Here is a 13360-nt window from a genome sequence, read left to right as displayed (position 1 = left end):
CTATAGGTAACGTTACCAGTCTGAGTGATAGACATGAAAGCAATGTATCAGGCTAAAGAGGACTCATATGTTTAAACGCTGGGCCAATTTCCTTCTCTTTCCCTCTGTTAGGAAGGAGGTATTTACACCCAGCAGCCAAGCCTCTGTGTGCTCATCTCCTTTCATTCCACACAGAGAGAAACATGAGGCAGGCAGGCAGGCAGGCAGACAAGCAGGCTGTACTTTTGAAAAGCCAGAGCTTTGTACATTCTATGAGCTTCTGTTTGGATTCCCACATTCAAGTCTCTTTGAAGTGTCTGACAGACAGTCTGGTGTCTCTGTCTGGCTCGGCATTAGATACATTCACTTCTCTACATTACCAGCATCGGATTCCTTACTTTTACCAACTACAGAAGCTGAGGTGGAAAATGTCACTGAAATACATCCAAACGGTGCTTATTTCAGTAGACCTGGTCTTGCTGCCACTGCAGTGCACAGGTGCCTGGACTTGCACTGTGTGCATTGATGAACCATTGGAGGCAGTCCAAAAACCAACCTATGGCAATACAATCAAATCAACATGGCCTATCAACTGTATACAAGACAGACAGTATGCTAATCATCATAGGCCCTTCATGGAGGAATCAAATATATGATTCTAATCATCATAGGGCCTTCATGGAGGAATCAAATATATGATTCTAATCATCATAGGGCCTTCATGAAGGAACCAAATATATGATTCTAATCATCATGGGCCCTTCATGGGGCGGCAGGTTAGAGTGTTGGACTAGTAACCGGAAGGTTGCAAGTTCAAACCCCCGAGCTGACAAGGTACAAATCTGTCGTTCTGCCCCTGAACAGGCAGTTAACCTACTGATCCTAGGCCGTCATTGAAAATAAGAATTTGTTCTTAACTGACTTGCCTATAAAGGTAAAAAAAAAAAAAAAATCATGGAGGAATCAAATATATGATTCTAATCATCATATCTATACCTACCTATAATACTATCATAAAGTATCATGCAGCCAGCTGCTAACATCCTTTATACTGGGCCTTTCTGCTGGAGATGTTGCCCACTGTCTGGATCCCACCGCTGCCACCAAATGGAAGGAAGGCGGCTGATTAAAGCACATTTCCTAGTCTAGTTTAACACAATGCATACTGCTGACATACAAGTTTCTGTGCACCCAGAGCAGAAGCCAGCAACCACATCTCCTTCTCCACAGCTGCCCCCGGCTTGGCTTTGATCCCAGAGGACCAACTTCCATGTCAAACGTCTAGCGGCAGAGGAGCTATTAGAGTCAAACACCTGCCTCTGAGCCTCAGACAAGACAGCCACAGAGGCCCAAATGGCACCCTATTCCCTACATAGTGCAATACTTTGACCAGCGTGCTATGGGTAGTGCACTACATAGAGAATAGGGTGCATTTGGAATGTAGACAGAGACTTTTAATTGCCCCGAGATGAAAATCCTAATTATCCCCAAGCCCCCCACACTTCTAGGATGGGTCCCTCGTCGTCCTGATGATCCTTCCACTAATTAAGAATCAGTCTTTCATCATCCTGATGATCCTTCCACTAATTAAGAATCAGTCTTTCATCATCCTGATGATCCTTCCACTAATTAAGAATCAGTCTTTCATCGTCCTGATGATCCTTCCACTAATTAAGAATCAGTCTTTCATCATCCTGATGATCCTTCCTCTAATTAAGAATCAGTCTTTCATCGTCCTGATGATCCTTCCACTAATTAAGAATCAGTCTTTCATCGTCCTGATGATCCTTCCACTAATTAAGAATCAGTCTTTCATCATCCTGATGATCCTTCCTCTAATTAAGAATCAGTCTTTCATCATCCTGATGATCCTTCTACTAATTAAGAATCAGTCTTTCATCATCCTGATGATCCTTCCTCTAATTAAGAATCAGTCTTTCATCGTCCTGATGATCCTTCCACTAATTAAGGATGAGTCATATGATATCATACATGTCTTTCAAATTCACTGTCTCAATTACAAGGGAAAAACATTAGCGACCTGAACCATGCTCTGTCTGACAAATGAATGGTGAAGTGTACGTACTATTGTGGTGCACTAACATGGAAATGGTTGTGACTGAGTCATCCCATGGGTGAAATCAGGGCTCTCCAACCCTGTTCCTGGAGAGATACCCTCCTGTATAGGTTTTTGCTCCAACCCTAGCTGGTTGGTAAGCTGAATCAGGCTGGTGATGACCTGTGCGGAGCCCAAGTCCAACCCAATGAGCAATGATGATTCAGCCCAGTTTGAAGAAATGTGGGATAAGAGATCAGCTTGCTGCCATGATGTAACTGACTGAAACCTAACAACAGACCTAATATCCTAACATTGCCCATTCTGCCCCATGGTACAACCAGGTCCTCAGGCCACCTGGGCAAAACTGGTTGAAATAATATCATCACAGTTAAACTGGTTGAAATTACATTATTATGATGTTATTAGGACATCAATGTGACATCATTTCTCCTATTTTTGCCCGCTGCACATGTTGTCGTGACAACTACGATTGTTACCGTGGTCACAGCTGTCTTAGTTCCAGGAAAATCTAGTTCAGACGTCCCCACTGTCCCCTGTCCTAAAGAGTCTCTTCTCTCTCTGCACACATAGCCACCAGCGCTGACTCAGGTATTTCAACATCACAATCAGCATCACTTCCCCACTGTAACCACCCTGGTCTGCTGCACGCTATCAGCTGCTAAGGGGCTAGCACATTGAAGAACAAAGCCCTTGCCTTGAGCGATGTCAACACAACACTCTCCCACACAGCCACGGGTAGCCTAGAGGTTAAGAGTGTCAGGCCAGTAACCGAAAGGTTGCTGGTTCGAATCCCCAAGCCGACTAGGTGAAAAATCTGTTGACGTGCCCTTGAGCAAGGCTCTCAACCCTAATTGCACCTGTAAATAAATCTCCCTGGATAAGAGTGTCTGTTAATGACTAAAATGTCAAAAAGCTACCAAACAGTCCCAAATGATTATCCCCAGGACAACTAATTCCCCTGAGGCACTTGCTCTCAAGGTGATAGAGTAACAACACATGACTTGCCCCTCCACCCCTACCGTCCTTTCACAATATCACTCTGGCACCATCACATTCTAATACGTCTGTCTTGTTGAGACTTACAGTAAGAGAATGAAAATGAAATCTGAAGTTTGGAGAGACAGATGGCGTGGATAAACAAACCCCGTCACCCATTACTGATTCACTGGAGAGGCTACAAACTACTATCTTAACCTCCTAGTTTGTGATGATAGATTATAGAGGAGCAACGGACCCTGGTAATCTGGGTTTAGGAAATTATCCTAAATTAACACTACCGCGGTGCCCTTTGTCTATGAGGACACAGCAATTTTCCAATGAAAGAAGGGCAAGAACCTGTTTTGTACACTCTAAACATTTGGTGGCAGCAGTGGGATTTGAAACCACGCCCACAAAGAGACTGAAGCCCAAAGTAATTAAAGGTACAGTAACCTATTATTGTCTCAATATAGGACCAGTAAAAGAAGAGAGGCCAGAGGTGTGTTAAAGCTGTATGTCATTGTGTCTGCTGGGATGGAAGCCAGTGGAGGTATCTGTGATTGTATAGGCATTTGTTTACGGGTCCATGTATTGATGGTGTGAGATCTAGATTTAGTGAGCTAGTTACAGAGATGCTTACTGTCAGAAGGTATGCCTATTTCCTCTGGCAGTGTGTGTGGGTAGGTGCTACAGGGATTACATGTGCTCTCACTAATGGCATTAGCTGGGCTCACTCCACTACTGCTCTGTTTAGAGGGAGAAAGGTCTTAAACTGAACACTAATGAAACCAGCTCATTAGCTACAGATATCTCTGTCCCAGTGGTTTGTTATTACCTCTGGGGAAGCCACGTGTTCATGCTTCACACACACACACACACACACACACACACACACACACACACACACACAAGCACACACACACACATTTTGTCAAGGAACCAACACCCATTCCAATGGCTGCACCTGTTCAGACGATTGTTTATTGTTGCCCTCTCATCCAATGAGAAATGTAATCTGGCATCTGATATTATCAGACTCTTACTAACATCTTTCTGAACAACACTGGAAGACAAACTAACATATCCTTCTGAACAACACTGGAAGACAAACTAACTGATCCTTCTGAACAACAATGAAAGACAAACTAACTGATCCTTCTGAACAACACAGAAAGGCAAACTAACTGATCCTTCTGAACAACACTGGAAGACAAACTAACTTGTCCTTCTGAACAACACTGAAAGACAAACTAACTTGTCCTTCTGAACAACACAGAAAGACAAACTAACATATCCTTCTGAACAACACTGGAAGACAAACTAACTGATCCTTCTGAACAACACTGAAAGACAAACTAACTGATCCTTCTGAACAACACTGAAAGACAAACTAACATATCCTTCTGAACAACACAGAAAGACAAACTAACTTGTCCTTCTGAACAACACAGAAAGGCAAACTAACTTGTCCTTCTGAACAACACAGAAAGACAAACTAACATATCCTTCTGAACAACACAGAAAGACAAACTAACTTGTCCTTCTGAACAACACAGAAAGACAAACTAACATATCCTTCTGAACAACACTGAAAGACAAACTAACTTGTCCTTCTGAACAACACAGAAAGACAAACTAACTTGTCCTTCTGAACAACACTCGAAGACAAAATAACATGTCCTTCTGAACAACACTGGAAGACAAAATAACATATCCTTCTGAACAACAATGGGAGACAAACTCTAACAAAGCCTTCTGAACAACACTGAAAGACAAACTAACTGATCCTTCTGAACAACACTGAAAGACAAACTAACTGATCCTTCTGAACAACACAGAAAGGCAAACTAACTGATCCTTCTGAACTACACAGAAAGACAAACTAACATATCCTTCTGAACAACACAGAAAGACAAACTAACTTGTCCTTCTGAACAACACAGAAAGACAAACTAACATATCCTTCTGAACAACACAGAAAGACAAACTAACATATCCTTCTGAACAACACAGAAAGACAAACTAACATATCCCTATGAACAACACTGGAAGACAAAATAACATATCCTTCTGAACAACACTGGAAGACAAAATAACATATCCTTCTGAACAACAATGGGAGACAAACTCTAACAAAGCCTTCTGAACAACACTGGAAGACAAACTAACTGATCCTTCTGAACAACACAGAAAGGCAAACTAACATGCTTTCTGTGTTGTTCAGAAGGGTAACAGAGTATCATACTGTACATCTCCAAGAGACACATGAACAAAACATTGATCAAATAGTAACATGATCACATCGATCAAGTATTTCAGAGAGAGAGAGCAACTCTCATTTACATAGGTACATTATCTACAATATGAAAATGAACCCAAGGCACCTGATAATGAAATTCAACCAAAGTGGAACATGACATTTCCCCATATCCTGCTGACTGTGGCGACACCATGAATACATTAACAGAGGCAGGCAACAAGACAACCATCAATCATCTGTTGACCATAGGCTGTCTAGTCCACATAGTTGGTTCCCAAGGCAGCCCATCTTACCTGGAGGAGGCGGATCCTTCACCGCAGGATGCAGGAACGCTTGGAAACTGGATGCGCAAAGTTCGCTCACTGTCCCCATGACGGCTCAGTCAAAACTGTGTGTGTGGATGGGGGGAAGGATTCTTAGTGTACTAGTGTGGGTGTGAGAGTGTCTGAGGGGCTTTCTCTTTCGTTCCCTGTGATTCAGTTCGGCAGACGGAGGTGGAGAGAGGATCAGTTGTCGTGAAGGCCAGTCTCCCTTCTTTCCAGAGAGACAAAGAGAGAGAGCTCTCCTCATCCCCTTCTTCGCTCCTTCTCGTCTGCCTCCTCAGCCGACGGCTGCCGTCCATGGAACACGTTCCTCCTCAGGTCCTGGTGTGTGTCACTGGGACTTCAAGCAGTCAAAGCACTTTTCCTTCACCCTCTTCTCCTCCTTTATTTCTCTCTCTCTTTCTGGAACTCAGTCTTTCTATCCTTTCTCTTCAGTAGCCGCAGCTGAACTCTTTGCTGCTTTCTCTCTCTTCCTCTATTCTGCTCCCTCTCTCTCTTCCTCTATTCTGCTCCCTCTCTCTCTTCCTCTATTCTGCTCCCTCTCTCTGAGCCTCTTTTCTCTCGCTGTGTGTCTCTTGCGCTCCCTTCTTACTTTGCACAGTAACTCTGCAAGATATTCTTAGACTAAACATATTGCACACACAAACACATTCTCAGGCTGTGTGTAGGAGCACATATTAACTCACCTTATGGGCACATTCTCTCTCTCTCTCTCAACACAAACAGATGCATTGAAAAACACCACCCGTGATGACATCAATATTTTCTGCAGCACCAAGACCTGAAGCAGTTCAAAGGATCATGTTTATAGGAATATTTAGTCATCCGTCAGAATACTAAGGGGTGTTTTTTAATAGACTTTTATCTAGACTCTTGGGTCACATCCCTTGAAATGACTGGTATATGAGAACTCCATGTAACCAATAACTACACCAATCCAGTGCTTTTAAATGTGTGGAGAGAAGGGAACAAGGGCACACCTCAGGAAGGAGGAGAGGACATTGGGAAGCACCGTATGTCCAGCAAATCAAGGCTTATTGGACCTTGGATTCTTTAAACCATCCCACACTCTTATATGAAAGTGGTATACTGAAATAACCTGTCAAAAGCTGCACGACATTGACCAAGATATATACTTCAACATGCCTATCTGAAAAACGTGAAACGTTCGCAATTGTCTGTGTGTATAGACATTTAAAGCAAGACGTCATACACACACACACACAGATGTCTTAGCCTGGTTCCTACATCTGTTCGTGCTGTCCTATGGTCATTGTCATTCCAAAACATGACATTGGACCATAGCAGTTGGCTATACAGGCCAAACAGATCTGGGACCGGGCTAATCGACTACAGGCAGCCTAGAGTGTTGGTCCAGTAACCGAAAGGTCGCTGGTTCGATTCCCTGAGCAGACTAGGTGAAAAACCTGTCGATGTGCCCTTGAGCAAGGCACTCAGCTGTAATTGCTCCTGTAAGTAGTTCTGGATAAGATGTACAGATATTGTGGTTACTGTGTCTAAAGCAGTGCATCAGATTCATTCCTCTGTTTTGGTTTTATCCTTCCTCAGGATTGGTTTATGAATGCCTTTGCATGCGTCCCAAATGGAACCCTATCCCCTACACGGTGCACTACTTTTGACTTGAGTCAAAAGTAGTGTTCTATGTAGGTAATAGGGTCCCATTGGAACACAGCCTTTATGTACAAATCCAGTACTCATTGTTGCTTGGCAACAGGTTAAAAAGAAATGATTTGTTCCTGGACAAGAATCTGTGATTCATTTGTTGTGATTATGATCTTCTTCTTCTCTTCTATTGCAGTTACTCACAAAAAAAAAATCACACTTGGGACATATACAAGGGGCCTTTTCTTCACAGTAATAAACACACACATAAATCCAGATTCACAGTGCTAACGGGATTTGACTCCTTTGATTCAAATGACATTTGGTTCCTGCATTCATATTTCGCTTTCTATTTCTCTTTGGGGAGTGCAGCCCAGTTTACCTTCCCACGGCAGACAAGCCAGCAATAATCAACTGTCACTGTGAGTTCTACCATCTGTCAATCACTCACCTGGTGTCATTCACTCACCTAGTGTCAAACACTCTAATTCTTAAACACAAGTAGCCATCACTCTGCCTCAGCCCCTCCTTCTCTGCCAATCAGGTGCCTCATGCCTCCCTCTCTGCCAATCAGGTGCCTCAGCCCCTCCTTCTCTGACAATCAGGTGCCTCATCCCGCCCTCTCTGACAATCAGGTGCCTCATCCCGCGCTCTCTGCCAATCAGGTGCCTCATCCAGCGCTCTCTGCCAATCAGGTGCCTCATCCAGCGCTCACTGCCAATCAGGTGCCTCATCCCGCCCTCACTGCCAATCAGGTGCCTCATCCCGCCCTCTCTGCCAATCAGGTGCCTCATCCCGCCCTCTCTGCCAATCAGGTGCCTCATCCCGCCCTCTCTGCCAATCAGGTGCCTCATCCCGCCCTCTCTGCCAATCAGGTGCCTCATCCCGCCCTCTCTGCCAATCAGGTGCCTCAGCCCCTCCTTCTCTGACAATCAGGTGCCTCATCCCGCCCTCTCTGACAATCAGGTGCCTCATCCAGCGCTCTCTGCCAATCAGGTGCCTCATCCCGCCCTCTCTGCCAATCAGGTGCCTCATCCCCTCCTTCTCTGCCAATCAGGCTGTGTCGCGAGCAGCAGGAGCAGCCTTACATACTGACTGAGGGCCATGGGGTGGGGGGAGGAGGTGATGCTGTGACAGTGGGGTGGTAATGAAGACATGAGTGGCATCCTTCACCAGAGCCCTGCCTGACTGTACCACGGGAGGAAGACTCCAACACTGACGCCAGACCAGGGTCGACATCCCAAATGGACCACGGTCAAAAGTAGTGCACTATACAGGGCAGTATTCAACTCTTACCTTACGAGGTGAGGAGCCTGCTGGTCTTCTGTTCTACCTGATAATGAATTTCACACACCTGGTGTCCCAGGTCGAAATCAGTCCCTGATTAGAGGGGAGCAATGAAAAACACAGTGGAACTGGCTTCCAGTCCAGAGTTGAGTTTGAAGGATGGATATTGGGAATAGGGTGCAATTTGGGACACAATCTGAAGCTGCCGAGTCAGGAGGAAGTACCCAAAGTGCTGCAGCTGCATGTCATCGTTCCAGTGTAACAGGCCCGTCACGAGAGGGACGGTCAAGACCCTGCTCTGTGAAGTCAGCACAAACCCTGTTTCTGTTTTGGTTTTAATATGTAGGCTATGCATCTCCATTGTACTGCAAGGGACTGTGGGACCTGGTATAGTAGTCAGGGATGAAGAAATGTGTGTGTGTGTGTGTGTGTGTGTGTGTGTATGTGTGTGTGTGTGTGTAATAAACAGAGCCCCATTATTTAACTTTTATTTTCCCCCAATTGTGGTTGAGTGTCATTATTTGGCCTTTCACAGACGGACACTCTGGACTCTGTGGGTCCAGACAGAAGCCATCCATCCCCATGTGTCATAGAGATGGCCAGAGGGGTCAGAGCACAGGGAGCTGGCGTCATTGTTCTAACTCTACCACCTCTGGTATTACTATAAGACAACAGTCTCCACACAGTTCTTATAGCTGCCTTTAGCCACACACATCTTTATGCACCAAGACTATGCAGGCTATGCACATAAATACATAGACACACACATTCATGACCACAAAACACGCACACACAAAGAAACACGCAGATGACTCCGACAGACACAGGCATACACGCATGCACACACACGCAGTGACTCCGACAGACACAGGCATACACGCATGCACACACACGCAGTGACTCCGACAGACACAGGCATACACGCATGCACACACACGCAGAAACATGACGTTTGAGAAAGGCACTGAACTCGAGGTTAGGTGGAGCAGAGTTCTCCCCTAAGGGGAAATGGCTAGACATCACAGCATTTTCTCACATGATGCTCCCAAATCATTATTTGTGCACCTCTCAGGGAGTTTCAGATAAGGAAGTGTCCTAAACGTTGACTCGAGCTGGATGCAACTGCTTCTATAAACCAAAAGTATAATGAAAACTGTGATTGTCAAGACTGTTCATCAAACATAGGCATAGTTCATAACAAGTTATTAGTCTTGTCATTTATGCCTTCATGAAATAAACCATGTTAAAATTCACGATTCAGAATTGAGACCTATATTTTTTTAATTAGCTGACTTGTAAAGACAATACAGTGTTTACAATATTGGTATTGTATTTTCTCTGTTTATATCAGTGTTGAACTGTAATTTGATGAGCTATCTGGTGCTGCCACCAAGTGGGCATTTCAAGCATTGGGAAGTTAATCTTGGTTTAATGGCAGCATCGCCATTATCCACTAGTATCCTGGGTCGTGTTCATTAGCGCACACCGTAGCAAAACATTTCACTGTGTTTTCACTCCCTTTCAGGCAGTTTCCCCTGTTATGTGCCTAATGACCTGGGTCATGCTTGTTTCGGTGAAATTCATCCATCACAACTTCCACATCCCTCATTTGCTCAGGCAGACATGGCTGGTACTCCTACAAAAGAGAACATCATCTTATGTTGCGCAGCAGAATTCTACAAAACTGGCATGCAGAAACAGCCATGCAGAAACAGCCATACAGAACCACGCAACGGCAGTGCATAAGAGAGCCTGGTGCCCTCAGAAGGCTAGTGTGCTAGGGTGACGGTATCTAGCAACATCTCCACTGCAGAGAAATAGAATGACAATTTACAGTCATGCGCGCATACATTTTACATATGGGTGGATCCAGGAATCGAACCCACAATCCTGGTGTTACCTGCGCCATGCTCTACCAACTGAACCATACAGGACCACAGGGAGATACAGAGTATGGAGATTACAGGGGATACTGGCCAGGGGTGGCAACCAGTCAGAGCAGACTGAAAAACACACAAACAATGGATGAAAAGTGATCATATTTACTGAGTACTGTACTGTGCAGGTGGATTATTTACTGAGTACTGTTCTGTGTAGGTGGATTATTTACTGAGTACTGTTCTGTGTAGGTGGATTATTTACTGAGTACTGTTCTGTGTAGGTGGATTATTTACTGAGTACTGTTCTGTGTAGGTGGATTATTTACTGAGTACTGTTCTGTGTAGGTGGATTATTTACTGAGTAATGTACTGTATAGGTGGAGTATTTACTGAGTACTGTACTGTGTAGGTGGATTATTTACTGAGTACTGTTCTGTGTAGGTGGATTATTTACTGAGTAATGTACTGTGTAGGTGGAGTATTTACTGAGTACTGTACTGTGTAGGTGGATTATTTACTGAGTAATGTACTGGGTACTGTACTGTGTAGGTGGAGTATTTACTGAGTACTGTACTGTGTAGGTGGATTATTTACTGAGTACTGTTCTGTGTAGGTGGAGTATTTACTGAGTACTGTTCTGTGTAGGTGGATTATTTACTGAGTACTGTACTGTGTAGGTGGAGTATTTACTGAGTACTGTTCTGTGTAGGTGGATTATTTACTGAGTACTTACTAGGTACTGTTCTGTGTAGGCGGATAATTTACTGAGTACTTACAGGGTACTGTACTGTATAGGTGGAGTATTTACTGAGTACTTACTAGGTACTGTACTGTGTAGGTGGATTATTTACTGAGTACTGTCCTGTGTAGGTGGATTATTTACTGAGTACTTACTAGGTACTGTACTGTGTAGGTGGATTATTTACTGAGTACTTACTAGGTACTGTACTGTGTAGGTGGATTATTTACTGAGTACTTACTAGGTACTGTTCTGTGTAGGCGGATAATTTACTGAGTACTTACAGGGTACTGTACTGTATAGGTGGATTATTTACTGAGTACTTACTAGGTACTGTACTGTGTAGGTGGATTATTTACTGAGTACTGTCCTGTGTAGGTGGATTATTTACTGAGTACTTACTAGGTACTGTACTGTGTAGGTGGATTATTTACTGAGTACTTACTAGGTACTGTACTGTGTAGGTGGATTATTTACTGAGTACTTACTAGGTACTGTTCTGTGTAGGCGGATAATTTACTGAGTACTTACAGGGTACTGTACTGTATAGGTGGATTATTTACTGAGTACTTACTAGGTACTGTACTGTGTAGGTGGATTATTTACTGAGTACTGTCCTGTGTAGGTGGATTATTTACTGAGTACTTACTAGGTACTGTACTGTGTAGGTGGATTATTTACTGAGTACTTACTAGGTACTGTACTGTGTAGGTGGATTATTTACTGAGTACTGTACTGTGTAGGTGGATTATTTACTGAGTACTGTACTGTGTAGGTGGATTATTTACTGAGTACTTACTAGGTACTGTACTGTGTATGTGGATTATTTACTGAGTACTTACTGAGTACTGTACTGTGTAGGTGGATTATTTACTGAGTACTGTTCTATGTAGGTGGATTAGTTACTGAGTACTTACTGGGTATTGTTCTGTGTAGGTGGATTATTTACTGAGTACTGTACTGTGTAGGTGGATTATTTACTGAGTACTTACTAGGTACTGTACTGTGTAGGTGGATTATTTACTGAGTACTGTACTGTGTAGGTGGATTATTTACTGAGTACTGTACTGTGTAGGTGGATTATTTACTGAGTACTTACTAGGTACTGTACTGTGTAGGTGGATTATTTACCGAGTATTTACTGGGTACTGTACTGTGTAGGTGGATTATTTACTGAGTACTGTACTGTGTAGATAGATTATTTACTGAGTATTTACTGGGTACTGTACTGTGTAGGTGGATTATTTACTGAGTATTTACTGGGTACTGTACTGTGTAGGTAGAGTATTTACTGGGTACTGTACTGTGTAGGTGGATTATTTACTGAGTATTTACTGGGTACTGTACTGTGTAGGTAGAGTATTTACTGAGTAATGTACTGTGTAGGTGGATTATTTACTGAGTATTTACTGGGTACTGTACTGTGTAGGTGGATTATTTACTGAGTACTTACTAGGTACTATACTGTGTAGGTGGATTATTTACTGAGTATTTACTGGGTACTGTACTGTGTAGGTGGATTATTTACTGAGTATTTACTGGGTACTGTACTGTGTAGGTAGAGTATTTACTGAGTAATGTACTGTGTAGGTGGATTATTTACTGAGTACTTACTAGGTACTGTACTGCGTAGGTGGATTATTTACTGAGTACTTACTAGGTACTGTACTGCGTAGGTGGATTATTTACTGAGTATTTACAGGGTACTGTACTGTGTAGGTAGAGTATTTACTGAGTAATGTACTGTGTAGGTGGATTATTTACTGAGTACTTACTAGGTTCTGTACTGTGTAGGTGGATTATTTACTGAGTATTTACTGGGTACTGTACTGTGTAGGTAGAGTATTTACTGAGTAATGTACTGTGTAGGTGGATTATTTACTGAGTACTTACTAGGTACTGTACTGCGTAGGTGGATTATTTACTGAGTACTTACTAGGTACTGTACTGCGTAGGTGGATTATTTACTGAGTATTTACAGGGTACTGTACTGTGTAGGTAGAGTATTTACTGAGTAATGTACTGTGTAGGTGGATTATTTACTGAGTACTTACTAGGTTCTGTACTGTGTAGGTGGATTATTTACTGAGTACTGTACTGTGTAGGTGGATTATTTACGGAGTACTTACTAGGTACTGTACTGTGTAGGTGGATTATTTACTGAGTACTGTACTGTGTAGGTGGATTATTTACGGAGTACTTACTAGGTAC

At 43.2% G+C, this 13360-nt stretch overlaps 1 protein-coding gene across 3 annotated transcripts in view; it reads right to left on the bottom strand.

Annotated features, from left to right (window-relative positions):
* The window catches only part of cyth1a (cytohesin 1a), a 132343-nt gene that overhangs the window by 106784 nt on the left and 12199 nt on the right, over window positions 1-13360 (bottom strand). The window contains exon 1 of one of the 3 annotated variants that reach the window (XR_016486080.1): window positions 5591-6186. The exons of 1 other annotated variant lie outside the window; for it this stretch is intronic. Coding sequence is in view for 1 of the 2 variants with exons in the window: in XM_090197390.1 (XP_090053516.1) it covers window positions 5591-5669 (79 nt within the window). In the remaining variant the exon portion in view is untranslated. Of the gene's footprint in view, window positions 1-5590; window positions 6247-13360 lie in introns of those variants that run through there. One more of the 3 variants, XM_090197390.1, reaches the window with a different exon arrangement.

Source organism: Oncorhynchus mykiss, chromosome 13 (genome assembly GCF_057628025.1).
Source record: "Oncorhynchus mykiss isolate SJ-2025 chromosome 13, ASM5762802v1, whole genome shotgun sequence".
In the NCBI taxonomy this organism is placed as follows: Eukaryota; Metazoa; Chordata; class Actinopteri; order Salmoniformes; family Salmonidae; genus Oncorhynchus; species Oncorhynchus mykiss.
Note: the sequence above shows the minus strand (reverse complement) of the source record. Positions and strands in the feature narration are given on the sequence as shown.